The sequence below is a fragment of the Eublepharis macularius genome, chromosome 5, assembly GCF_028583425.1.
Source record: "Eublepharis macularius isolate TG4126 chromosome 5, MPM_Emac_v1.0, whole genome shotgun sequence".
Taxonomy (NCBI): Eukaryota; Metazoa; Chordata; class Lepidosauria; order Squamata; family Eublepharidae; genus Eublepharis; species Eublepharis macularius.
Window position 1 is genome coordinate 12,823,777 of NC_072794.1, and position 14,103 is coordinate 12,837,879.

At 49.8% G+C, this 14,103-nt stretch overlaps 1 protein-coding gene across 4 annotated transcripts in view; it reads right to left on the bottom strand.

The window, feature by feature from the left end:
- Positions 1 to 11,893, bottom strand: part of HOMER3 (homer scaffold protein 3) — a 30,486-nt gene extending 18,593 nt beyond the window's left edge. For 3 of the 4 annotated variants that reach the window (XM_054981710.1, XM_054981707.1, XM_054981709.1), the window contains exons 1-2: positions 11,800 to 11,893; positions 11,297 to 11,459 (exon numbers count right to left, since the gene is read on the bottom strand). In XM_054981710.1, the coding sequence (XP_054837685.1) occupies positions 11,297 to 11,454 (158 nt within the window). In that variant the 5' untranslated portion in view covers positions 11,455 to 11,459; positions 11,800 to 11,893. Of the gene's footprint in view, positions 1 to 11,296; positions 11,460 to 11,577; positions 11,654 to 11,799 lie in introns of those variants that run through there. The other variant, XM_054981708.1, reaches the window with a different exon arrangement.
- Between the last annotated feature and the right edge of the window lie 2,210 nt (positions 11,894 to 14,103).

Here is a 14,103-nt window from a genome sequence, read left to right on the forward strand (position 1 = left end):
AAAAATCTCCCGTACGGATACCTGCAGAGTGAGCAGGTGCTAAGAGCCCAAGAGCAGACTAAGACATATTTTTTCCTGGTAAGCTGGCAACACCCACTTGCCAGCCACAATAAAGCCAGGAGACCCTGATGCTTCTTGCCCCCCCCCATGCCTGTGCTGGCTGGGGGGGACACGTGGGCCGCTGGGATGCTCCTGTATAGTGAGGTTTCCGTGCCAACATCTCAAGGTTGCCCAGAGGTGAACGAGAGCTTCATGCTTGGCTTAAGAAGACCTTACGAGTCACTGACAAACCACCAGCCAGGGCAGGCCTCCTTTTTTCACTCACTGCACTGCGCAAGACTTGGAAGGAGAGGAGAGCGTGTGTGTGTTTTGGGGTGTGTGTGTGTGTCTCCTTCACACGCCAGTCAATAAATGGGAATAGAACTCAAGGCTCTCCAAGGCACACGAGATCTGCCTGCCATTGTGTCGGTTTGTTGCTCAACAAGAGAGCAAGGGAGAAAAGCTGAGTGCGGAGAGCATAGCAACAAGAAACACAATTGGGCGGGAAAAGGAGGGAAAGGACCTGACAAAGGCAAAGAGGTAGAACGGGAGAAGAGAAACAACGAAGGAGAAAGAAGTCGATGTAAGGGAACGGCTGCTTCCTTCTGGAGAAAGGAAATGTACACATGAGGATGTAGGAATGGCCATGTTGGACCACACCTAAAGGCCCCTTCGGTTTCCACCAGAAGATAGTCAGACTAGGGTCGCCAGTCTCCAGGTAGTGGCTGGAGATCTCCTGGAATTACAACTGGTCTCCAGGCCACAGAGATCAGTTCACCTGGAGAAAATGGCTACTTTGGGGGGTGGACTATGGAATTACGCCATGCCAAGGTCCTTTCCCTCCCCAAACCCCACTTTCTCCAGGTTTCACCCCCCAGATCTCCAGGAATTTCCCAACTTGGAGCTGGCAACCCTAAGTCAGACAGACCCTTGGAAGGCACGAGTGATGTAGTGACACCCCCCCCATCCTTTCTTTTCATCCTCAGCAGCCAGATGTTAAAGATAGACTGTACCTAAACTGGGAAATTACCTCCAGGGGCCAAAGGATGGTGGCTGGCCACCTCCTTCATTGCCTTGCTTCTTTCTGGTTGCCACAAGAAACATGTGCAGGCCCAGATGTTCTACTCAAGCAGGGCCCTGGAGATTACCTGGAATTATAACTGAGCTTCAGACTAGAGATCAATTCACCCGGAGAAAATGGATGCTTTAGAGGGTGGACTGTAGGGCATCATATCCCACTAAAGTCCCTCGCCAAATCCTGCCTTCCCCTGGCTCCACCTGCAAAGCTCCAGGAATTTCCCAACATGGAGTGGGCAATGCCAGGCAGAACCCTTTTTATAGTCTTCTTACAGCTAAACTGAAACCTCCATGCAGAGAGGAAGTCTACCTCTCCGAGTACCAGTTGATAAGGGGGGAGGAGGGGAACAAAAGTAATGGAAGGCTCTTGCCTTCATGCGCTACTGTCGAAACAAGAGGCCAGACCTGATGAGGCTTTGGTTGGCTCTCATTCCTCCATTAGCTGTGCTGGAGGGAGACAGATAAAAGAGTGCCTGGACCAGCAACAGCTGGCAGAGCTTGGACTTGCTGCTAGTGGAGAAGTTTGGCCGATGCCTGCCTGTGCTGTGATGCAATTGGCTGTCTTTTGCCTACGGTGACTTTCCTAGCAATTTAAAAATAGCATCTGAACACAGCCAGGGTCAGGTGTCTCTTCTTCCCTTTCCTCTCCTCGTTCCAAGTGCCGGAGCTTTGCGGTTTCAATACACATTAGGAGATACTAACAATGCCTGGCTTTGCTGGGGACGCCTTGGCAAGCACCAGCTGAGGCAGAGGAGGCCACGCGGAAAGAAACCGTGCTGGAAAGGAGACCCTCCCCTCCAGCGCAGCTACTCTATGACCTGTGATTCCGTGTCCTCATTTCCTCTAGTTATTCAGGCAAAGGAGGAGTAAATGGGAGCACGAACGAGATGCAGAGCCATGACGTGGCCAGAGAAGCGGAAAGGGCCCAGGCAGGTTCTGCTATTGAATGGATCCATTTTGGCTGAGCCTTCTTCCTAGCCTATGCCCCCAACCACAACAAAGCCTACAGGTATCACTGGGTCTGCCCATGTTGGTCTGTTGCCTCTCCCAAGTCTACCCTCTGTTCCCTCCAGCTTAAGAGACACAAATCTCCAACCTCATCTCAGACTTATTTGCCTGCCAAGCTGACCCGGTTAAGAGCCTAAGGGTTATACTGGACCCTGCAATACTGCTGAAGAAGCAAATTAATGCAGTCATTAAAAAACGCCTAGAAGGTGCCCCTCTACCTGGACACAGTCAGTCTAGCTACCTGGGATCCATGCCATGGTAACAATGAGACTAGACTACTGTAATGCAGTCTTATATAGGTCTCCCCTTGAAATCAACTCAGACCCTCTGGTTAGTGCAGAACGTTGCAGCTCGGTTGTTATCAGGAACTAGGCAGAGCGTATATATTACACCCATTCTGCAGTTACCTGTGGTGGCTGCCCATTAGATACTGAGCTCAACTCAAGGTACTGACCATCAAACAGAAAGCTCTTCAGGGCCTTTGACCCTCCTCTCCTCCTATGTCTTGCTGCAACAACTTCGCTCACCTGAGCAAGGCTTTCTGCAGGTGCCACCCCGCAAATGGGCAAGGTTAATAATTCTATGTAGTGCCTCCCACCCTGTGGAACAGCCTGCTTAAGGAGATCGGGAAGGCTCTCACACTCTTGGCACTTCACAAACTATTTCAAATTATTCAGGAAGGCATTTGTAGAAAGGAAACAGGGCTGCATTATCGCGGAATGATTCAAGAAGACAGTCCAGTACAGGGAACTGGACTGCGGACTATGCTACTGATACGTATTATCTGCTGCTGTACGTTGTATCTTGCTCTCGCTGCGTTCTATTTCGGCTTATGTGATGCTCTTTCTTGAATTAACATGCCGTGGTGAATACCTGTGCCTTGTTTCAGAATTCTGCAGTCCTAGTCTTACTACATGGGTATTTATTTATTTATAAGGATTATTAGCTGTCTTTCCTCCAAAAGTGCTCAGTGCAGCATTCAATGTAAAATACCAGAAACAGGAGTTAAAACACAGTTAAAAATACATTCAAAAGCTGTCCTAAATAAAAAAGTATCCAGCTGCCTCCTGGAGCCTGAGTGTGAGGGGGCCGGGCACACCTCCCTGGAGAGATTGTTCCACAACTGTGGGACTGCCACCAAAAAGGCCCTCTCCCATGTACCCACCAACCGAGCTTCTTTGGCATTATACCCCACTAAGGAGGGCCTCTCCCAGTGCAGCAGGAACGTACAGGAGAAGATGTTCCTTTGGATACTCTGGTCTCATGTAGTGCTTTAAAGGCCAAAATCAACACCTTGAGTTGCACTTGGGAGTGGACTGGTAACCAGTATAATTGCTGTAACATTGGGGTCACGTTTTCCTGATAGCTGGCCTCAACCTAGTGATCTCATTCCCCCAGTGGGGTGGAGGGGTCCCCCGCTTTCACCCCCCACCACCACTCACCTGGCTGGTGGGGGAGAAGGGCACAGGAATAGGCCTTCTAGCCGTGCTCTCGGGGGCAGCGCAACGACGTCACTCCCAGGAGTAATGTCACTGAACCACCCCAAGAGCGCACACATGCTTTGCAGTGGGCCAATTTGGGCCACAAACGGGCTGAACTGGGCCTGTTTGAGGCCCAAATCGGCCCACTGCAAAGTGCACGCGTGCTCCTGCACCTGCGTGGTGACACACTAGAAGTGACAGCGCCATGCGCGCAAAGCATGCTGGGGCCACAAGACAGGTAAGCCCCAGGTCCTCAGCCTCCTGCCGGGATGGTAAGGGGACCTGGCAACTGTACCTCAACCAGCAGTTTAGTTGCCGCCTTCTGCACTAGCTGCAGCTTCCGAACACTCTTCAAGGGCGGACCCAAGTAGAGTGCACTGCAATAATCTAGTTAAGATGTAACTAAGACATGGATCACTGTAGGTAGATCTGATTGAACCATGAATGGACGCAGCGACACACCAGCCGACGCTGGGCAAACGCACTCCAAGCGTTCAATGACTCCCCATTCTATTGATTGCACTGGCACACATTATGCAATCTGCCTTCAGCCTCGGAGGGCAATCTGAACTCCCCTCTGCCTGGAGATCAGGGGGCGGGGCCACCAGCCATGTGACCATTTTCAAGAGGTTCCGGAACTCCGTTCCGCCGCGTTCCTGCTGAAAAAAAGCCCTGCTTACAGGATTGTTCCCAGGTCTACAAACTTATGCATAATCTAGAGGAAGTGAATGGAGAAAACCTTCCAGACTCCCATAACACAAGAACTCAAAGGCACCCTTGTGCAACCGATCAGCAGCAGATTCAACACAGACCAAAGACGGATTCTCTCAAAGACAGGCAATTTCACACGACCGGTAGCTGACTTGCGGAATTCGCTGACACAGGATGCGGCCACTGGGTTAAATAGAGAGTGGGCCAATTTGTGAAGGACAGGTTCTGTCCCTGGCTGTTAGTTACGGCCGTTGGAATGGGACTTGCAGGTTCAGAGGCAGAGTTTGGGGGCTTTTCCTTGATGTCTGTTTGGCCACTGCTGGAAACAGAATGCAGTCGGTCTAATCGGCTTCTTGTGACTACAACAGACATGTGAATCACTTTGGACCCTTGAAAGCACAGTGCAGAACGCTAAACTGGCGGGGTCCCTTTTGAAGAGGGGCCCTGCTTTTCAAAAATCCAGCTTCTTCTGCTCTGCTTCTCCGCCAAAGGTGGGAAAAGGGACCACCAGAGGAATTCCCGTCTCTCATTTCCAAATCTCTCTCCCACCTCACCCCGCAGCTTCCATTCCTCAATTGCAGGGCATCAGTTAGTCAAAGGAGCCCACCCCAAGACACAAAGGGAGGCTGAATGCTGAACCCATCTAACAGCTTTGCTTGGGCTTACAAGAGAGGAAAACTTTTAAAAATATCTCACATCTGACTCCCTTGATCTGTTACTCCCAGATTTTTTTTAACTCCCAGATTTTCTAAGAAAATTTTATACCTCCCCCCGCCTTTCCATCAGGATCTACGGGCAGTGAACGCAGTTCACTGAATTGCAGCTTGATCCCCCCCACCCCCCACCCAATGTGCCTGCTCTACCTCCTTAGTGGTGCTAAATTTCATCCCAGTCTTGGCACAGAATTCCCCGCCTTGAATGCCTCAGCTGCTGTTTGCAGGCTGCTGGGGAGGCCTCATCCAAGGTGAGATTCCAAAGGAGATGCAATCCCTATCTGTCCCGAACGACCTATTTACTCAAGCACATCGGGAGTGTAAGTCTACTCTCCAGTTTCCAGCAGCTGATGCTGCTGGAGGAAAGTGGACAAGAGGAGGCCATCAGGTAACATTTGAGAGAGGAGATTTCAGTGTAGGGAGAGCTGTGCACGCAGTCTGATTTAGTCATAGAGGGTGGATCAGGGGCTTCATAGAATTACAGGGTTGGAAAGGACCTCCAGGGTCATCTAGTCCAACCTCCTGCACAATGCAGGACATTCACAACTGCCTCCCCCACACACACCCAGTGACCCCTGCTCCATGCCCAGAAGACAGCAAAACGCCGTCATGATCCCTTGGGGAAATTGCTACCCGATCCCAAGGTGGTGACCAGCATTACCCTGGGCATGTTAGAACGGGCCACGAGAACTAAGCAGCTTCAGTTTTGGGGAGCTCTCAAGAAACCCTCCCTCCCTCCACCATGATGCCCGTACAAACATCTCAACTCTGATGTGGAGGAATGCAGCAGGGGCCTTGCCAAGTTCTTCCAAGCCCCGTTTGTGAGCGTCTCTCAGGGGAGAGGAGGGAAACTGCCCCAGAAACCAACTGTTAACCTCGCAGGGGGCCTCTGAGACAACCTCTCGTTTCCTGACGCCTGTTCCTGGAAAGTCAGCGAGTGCCTGGCGATTCTAAGCCGAGAACAGCAGAGCCGTTCTTTGCTGCTTACTCTGCCAGGTAGGTGGCTGGCAGCCACAACCCAGTCCTTTCCAGGCTCCGTTTAGACAGATGTCGGGAGCACCTGGGCTGCACTCGCAGTGAATCAAGGAGGGGCCGGATCCTTGACACTGTCTGAAGGGAGAGGGCAGGTGGCAGCCAATCCAGGGGCTAGGGGACGTGCTTTTGCCAGAGGTGGCCGTGGGTCTGGGAGGATGCTATTTCTTGATACAGAGAGCCTAGCCTAGGCATTACACTGGACTCAGCATTACTGTTGGAGAAGCTACAAAAAGACACTTTCCCCCAACTTAATCTAGCCTGCAAGATGGTCCCCTACCTGGACTCGGCCGATCTGGCCAGCCGGATCCATGCTATGATAACATCGAGACTAGACTACTGTAAGGCACTCTATACAGGCCTCCCCTTGAAATCAGCTCAGAAACTCCAATTAGTATAAATTACTGCAACTCAGTTATTATCAAGAACTATGCAAAGCATGCATATCACACAGAGAGCCAGTTGAGTGTGGCGGTTAAGAGCGGCAGGGCTCTAATCTGGAGAGCCAGGTTTGATTCCCCACTCCTCCGCTTGAAGCCAGCTGGGCGACCTTGGGCCAGTCATGGCTCTCTCAGCGCCACCCCCCTCACAGGGTGATTGTTGTGGGGATACTAATAATAACACACTTTGTAAACCGCTCTGAGTGGGTGTTAAGTTGTCCTGAAGGATGAATAAATAAATCGAATGTTATTATTATTATTATATTACATCCATTCTGCAGTCCCCCTGCACTGACTGCCCATTAGTCACTGGGTTCAGTTCAATGGTTTAGCTATCACATACAAAGCCCTTCACGGTCTTGGACTCCCATATCCGTAGAACCGGCTCTCCCCGTAGGTTCCACCGTGACAGCTTTGCTCATCTCAACAGGGGCTTCTGCAGGTGCCGCCCAGCAAATGGGCAAAACCAACAGCTGCCCGTCCACCTGCTTTCGCCATTGTGGCCCCCCACCTTACGAAATGGCTTGCCTGGGGTCAGGAAGGTGCCCACACTCTCGGCATTTCACAAACTATGTAAAATAGAATCATTTGGCAGGGGGGGGAGAGGAGCGTTTTTACAAAGAAAACGGGACTACATTATAACAGATTGCTCCAGGAAAATGCAAAGGGTTTCTATCAGGGGTCATTTTGTAGAAAAAGAGCTGGAGGAACTCATTAGCATAACTCATTAGCATATGCCACGCCTCTTGCCAGCACCAGAAGTGTGTCATTAGTATAACTGATTTGCATATGCCACACCCCCTGACATCACCTATTCTGGCTGTTTTGGACCCAATCCTGGCCATTCAGGGCCGAAATTGGGCCCAAAATGGCAAAAGGGGCTGAAAAGGGCCGAAAAGGGGCCCCAAATGGTCAGGATCAGGCCACTGATGAGCGGAAGAGTGATCCCACCACCAGTCAGAGACCCGATCTGGGCCGTTTCAGCCCCAATCCAGGCTGAAACAGGCCCAAAATGGCCGAGAGTCAGGTGGGCAGGGCCACCTGACATGTGACCTCTTTGGGGAACTGCCGGAACTGCGTTCCTGTGCGTTCCCCCTCGAAATGAGTCCTGGTTTCTACTATTGTGATACCCTGTCCTGCATTGTTTAACACGCCCTTGTTTAATACTTATGCTGTGTTCAAATGACAGCTTTGTTTTAAATTTCTGCAATCCTAGTCCTATCACGCTGCTTACTGATCGCATCGATTTATCCTACATAATCCACCTGGAGTCTCCGTGAGAAAGATGGATTATAAATAAGGTAAAATGGACGAATACAGGATACGGAGCGGTTGTCTCCCTCTGCAAAGAATTCTTTCCTCAGTGATTCTTCTGTTGACAAACCTTTGCATGTCTGCCCTGGAATCTTTCCCCTGTGCGCAGCATTCTGGGGCTGATACTGTAGCTTCTCGTTTGTGCACGGCATTGGCAACCTTGAACTCAAGAATGTGCCCCAGAACACACACAGACACTGCCAGAGAAGACTGGGGGTGGCAGGCGAAGTGGAAGTGGCTGCTGTTCTTTATTTAAAGAAAATAAAACATTAGCTTTCATGGTGGCTTACAATGCAGCTAAAAATACACCGACAAAATAAAAGAATACAGAAATCTGAACGCCAATTTCCAGCTGGCTTCACCATCAGCGTTATCATCACTGCTCCTAACAGGAATGCAGCCGGCCACGACGAGGGCAACAGGCGTCAGCACAGCGGGACCTCCCCCCTCAGTAAACCAGGGTGCTCGGTGTAGGCAGAAAAATTTGATTTTATACATGAATCAAAATAAAATGGAAAACAACAATAAAGCAGGGACGAGGCCTGGGTGATGCTCTGGGAAGCGGAGAGTGTTGATAGTCACTTAAAAGGGGGAAACGGTGGGGTAGGTGAATTAGCAGGCTCAGGTCTTTGACTTTTGGTACAATCCTGTTGATTCTGGGGCTATATATAGGATCCTTTGGGGCTCCCAGCTGGCCTTGATATCTAACAGCAAAGTGGGCTGCGACAGTCCTAAAAGCTGCAAAACCAGGCCAGAGACAATGGGTGGGCTTTCTACCTACTCGGGTTATAATAACTCACCAATCATGCAGGAAAAGGTGACTTTGTAAATGAGCAAAAGAAAAAAAGCGCGGGGGGGACGGACTCCTCCCTTCAAGCAGCATATGTGAATACGAACTAGGTTTTTCAAAAGTTTATCCTGGAGGACTGGCCTGCCAGTGGCTACGGAGCCATGTGAGCCGCCATGCTCCATTCCAGATGCTGCAGAGGGACAAGAAGGAACGGATGTTCTCTTCATACCTTGTTGGTGAGCCTCTGCGGGAAACAGGCGGCTGAGGACAGGTTCTTATATTCTTGCACGGAGCTACAAACGCTGTCCAAATTCTATGCCAAGGAAGCAGTTACCCCGTGCCTCGCCCTTCCACCTGGAAATGTATTTTGCATCCTTGACAATTAAGCCCATGTGCAAAGATTTGCACAGAATATCTGAAGTCAGAGACAAAAGTCTTTGGTGGATGTAGGTGGACTCTTGCCATCCCCCAAAATTCACAGTACAATTTTGCTGTAAATCAGAAGAGAGTTTAAAATCTGCCCAAACACAGCATGTGTGTAGCAAAAGGCTCTAGCTCAGGCCAAGCGCGTTAAGGGAATGGCAGTGTTGATTTGGAAACATGAGTCCTGCCGGATTCAATTAGCACTTTTCAAAGATGAAGCTTCCGAGCCTCTGCCAGCCAACAGGGCCGTGTCTCACCGGTCATCTTAAAAGGAAAACCAGGGTTGTCCGGCCAAGGGGTAAAATGGACAGTGGACTTTGTGCACTGGCCACCAAGTACCCTATGCATTTCCAAAACCTGGGACAGTTATGTGTCCTTCACGGGACTGCAGGAGATCTGACAAATACACACACCCCCTGGCACTTTGCGCACCTTTGCAAAATCCAAAAAACAAAAGAGACAGAATACTTCAGATTCAGACCAACCCATCGGGCTCCAGGCAGTGTTTTCTCCAAAACTCATCCTCGTGCTCCAAAGTTCACAGGATGTGTCACGTCCTTGTGGCTGGTCTTCGGAAAAGGTATCTCATGGCTTTTGTTTGGGGCTTTTGCTGCCTGAAATTCCTTTCTGCGTGTGCAGGGGGTGGGACCAGCCTTTTTGTTAGCTCTGTGTCCCAGCCCACTCTCAGTCCTCTAAGGGAAAATAAAAGTCTCACTTCCTTCTTTCTGAAGTCCGCATACAACTGTCTTCCTTTGATGGCTTCCTTCCCAGCTCAAGGCAGTGTGTAAGAGCCCAAGGAACGTGGCCAAGTGCTGGCATCGTGCCCGATACCATGCTGACTAAGCAGGGCTGAACGCTCCAAGGTGAGCATTCACAGCTTTCCTCTTTCTTTGTGGCTGAAGAGGAATTACTCCTGCTGTACAGAATACAGCCAGGCTTGGAAAGGCCCAAGAACCCTATTGTGGGTTGAATGAAGGCCACGGGGACGGAAGCGAAATCCCAAACACACACACTTCAAATCGGCTTTTCCCATTTTGTCCCTACCTTGCTGGACTGCTTTCATTTAAGAGTATACGGCCTTTTCTAATCCATCTCACCCTGCCCTGTTTCCAACAGTGGTTCTGCCAGAGTTGAGATTAAAAGGAAGATTGCTCCTGTATACTGAGGCTCCATTTAGCTCTTCTACTAAATAGCCACTGATTGATCCACCTTCCATGAGAAATGATGAGACGATTTGTTGGGTCAGATTGAAGGAGATGGATGCCTCCGGGAAGTCTACACGCACAGCATGAAGGGCAACAACCACACTGCCCGCACATGGTGGCTGGATGTAGACTGCCTCTGGACTCTCCCTTCTTAGTGATCAACACCTCTTGACAGATCTCCTCTCTGAAATTTGATCGATCCTTTTCTAAAGACACCTGGGCCAGTGTTCACCTCCTCATCTTGCGGCAGGGTGTTCCATAAGTTAATTACACGTTCTTCCTTTTTGCCAGTGCTGGGCAATTTTTGCAGGGCGATATCCTGTCCCCGTCCTAGTATTATGAGAAGAGAGGACCTGATCCGAATCTGGTCCTCTTAAGAGGTTTGCCCCATGGCAGCAAGGGGTTATGGCAAAGGGACTGCAGGAGCCTCTGGGTGGTTGACAGGTGGTCAGCCACCATGTTCCACCCCTTTCTCAAAGTGGGGGTCCCCATGAACCTAGGTGCTGACCCCTGAATGCCCTGCAGTGGCCAGCAACACAGGATGTGTTCACCAAGAGGGGCTCAAGGGGGATTGTGTCCGAGTGTGCTGGCAGTGGCCATCTGGTTTTTAAAATCAGACTACTTGCACACTGCAGCAAACAGAGGGGGAGAGCAGAGAGCATGTCAATTTAAAGGTCACCACAGCAAGCCTTAAAAGAAAAAAAAGGAATCAACCCCTCTAACACACAGGAAGGGCATGCAAGCAACCGAGCCAAGCAGCCTTTGAACTCTCTACAGAAAAGCACCCTCCAAATATCCCCCCCACTCCCTGCATTCAGAACTGAAATCTTGTTGGAGAGATTTGCAACCGAGCTCCTCCTGGGACCTTCCAACTTCAGAGTGTGTTTTAAATTAAGCTTGCGATTTCCGGCGCTTTGTCGTAAATCAGTTCTCTCCATTCCTGCTACTTTTGTGTGTGCGTTTCAATCCACCCCGATTGTTTCCAAATGTATTATTTTAAAAAGCAAAAACAAAAAGCACAGCTCTTCTGCATGCACGGTTAAGTCAAAACTGTCTCTCTCACCCCATCGTCTCCGAAGGACTTTCTTTCTGGCCCTTCCTCTTTTTTTTTTGTCCACGTTGCTTTTCTTGCTCTCTTGAGCTCTTTTTCTCCGGATCCGGATCCTCCTCAAATTTCCTGGAAATCTGCTCGTTTGTGATGGAAGGAGGCAGGGTGTGCATGCATGCTAGAAAGAGAAGGAGAAAGAGATTAAAATACATTCCCAAGGGCGGGGGCATGGAAAAGAAGGTTGCAGGCTACAACAGCTGCCTGCCTTGCCCCCAAGGGACCCCCCCTCCACATGCCTGGGGGATCCCACAGAGAAGAACTTTCCGTCTCAGGCTAGCCGGAATCTTTTCCCTCTCTTCTCTTCGGGAGAGGGCGGAAACAGAAGATGCCCGTCAGCTGGCTTTTTTGTAACAAATACTATTTTTGCTCCCCCCCCTCTCCCCTCTCTCTTCCACTGGCCTTTCCAGCCCACCTTAAACCCATTTAAAAAGAAAGCCCGATAAAGTGAAGCCGCTTACCCAGCTGAGATCCTTTTCAGTGGCGTTCTTTGTTCTCCTTTTTACACATTCAAAAAAAAAATTCTCTTCCTTCCTTTGCCAACTCTGCTCTATCTCGTTCACATTTTTTTTCTTCTGACTTTTATTTCCAATGGGGGGTCTTCTCAAGCCGGCTCAGAGGCGCCACCTGGTGGAGGCCTCTAAGCCATGCATATTCCGCAGCCACGGCAAAGACCCGTTTTTCTCCTGCGATCCCAGACCCGATGCGTGAAAAGCATTTTCACCAGCGAACCCTGCATCACCTTGAAACGTGTCAGTGCAAGACGGAGTGGAAAGGGCCATTTGGGCTGGAGAAGTCTCAGAGTGGACACTGAAAAGGCAGCGTAGGGTAAATATAACCAAGTTCTTCCGGGGACAGGTCCCTGGAAAGAGGTGGCAACAGCTCGCCCCTCTTTATTTCATTTTATTTCATTTATACCATGCCTTTCTCCCCAACAGGGACCTGAAGCAGATTGCATCAGTCTCCTCGCCTCCATTTCCCCCCTCACAACAACCCTGTGAGGTAGGTTAGGCAAAGAGTATGTGACTGGCCCACGGTCAACCAGCAAGCTTCCGGGGGAATCAAACCTGCGTCACCCAAATCTTAGCCTGTCATTCTAGCCACTACACCATACTGGCTCTCTTGTCTATTCCTGCAGGAGGAAGTTCTGTAAGAACAGACCTCTTGCTTCAAGCCCACTTCAACATCCTGTTACCAACAACAGGAACTTCACAGCAGCAATACTCTCTTAGCCCCTGACATCTGGTTCTCAGAGGCAGACTGGCCCAGCATGGAGAGGTTTCGTTTAGTTCTGATCAGAGTGTCGCCTACAAAATCAGACCAAAGGTCCATTCTGTTTCCAACCCAGATCATACTGTGAAGCTTACAAATGGATGTCGTGACGGTTATACTCAGAGGTAGACTGGTTCTCAACATGGAGGGTCCATTTAGCTGTTGTGGACCAAGAGCCAACAGCTGATCTTTATAAAAAGATAAAGAGGTAAGAGCCTGGTTGGATTCAAATGAAGTACCCCTCAGCTCAATATTCTCTTCCAAGCTGAAAGCCAGGATATGATAGTAACAGTCCTCCCTCATTCTTCATGCTCAGGAAGACAGCAACCGTACACGGACGCTCCAGTAACAATAAGCAGTTCTCACTTCTGCTAGTCTTACCATCTTTTTACCGAGAAAAGTGATGTCATTTAGTGACCACCTGTGGTGCAGAATTCCCTGCCTGGAAATGACTGCCTGGCCATTTCATTAGGCGAATGGGCTACTCATTAAATTTGCTGATGATACCAAATTGGGAGGAGCGGCAAACACCCAAGAAGATAGAGTTAAAATTCAACAAGACCTGAATACTCTGGAGAAGTGGGCGGTTGTGAACAGGATGCAATTCAACAAAGACAAGTGCGCAGTATTACATCTGGGCCACAAAAATGTGAAGCACAGATACTGGATGGGGGATACACTTCTGGGTAGTAGTATATGCGAAAGGGATCTTGGGGTAAGAGTGGACTGTAAACTGAATATGAGCAGTCAGTGTGATGCGGTGGCAAAAAAGGCAAACACAGTCTTGGGTTGTATCAAAAGGGCCATTGCATCGAAATCGCAGGAGGTCATAGTCCCTCTCTATACTACCCTGGCAGGCCGCACCTGGAGTACTGTGTGCAGTTCTGGAGGCCTCACTTCAAAAAGGATGCAGACAAAATGAAGAGGGTGCAGAAGAGAGCGACGAGAACTATCAGGGGCCTGGAGACTGAGCCCTACGGGGAAAGGCTGAGGGCCCTGGGAATGTTTAGTTTGGAGAAGATTGAGGCGGGGGGGACATGATTGCTCTCTTTAAATAGTTGAAAGGCTGTCATTTGGAGGAGGGCAAGGAGCTGTTCCAGTTGGCAGCAGAGGGTAGGACTCAAAGCAACAGGCTTAAATTACATGCAGAAAGGTACCGGCTGGATATTAGGAAGAACTTTTTCATGGTCAGAGTAGTTCAAAAGTGGAATCAGCTGCCTAGGGAGGTGGTGAGCTCCCCTTCATTGGCAGTTTTCAAGAAGAGGCTGGATGAATATTTGTCAGGGATGCTTTAGGCTCATCCTGCATTGGGCAGGGGATTGGACTAGAAGGTCTGTATGGCCCCTTCCAACTCTGTGATTCTGTGTGAACTCGTATTATTACAAGCAGCTCAGGAATCAACTAATGAAACAGATGACTAAGGCAACTGAGAGTGTGTGCGGTGAGTGGCTGCACTCGATAGAGAAATTGCGTCATCACCTAATGCACCGTGT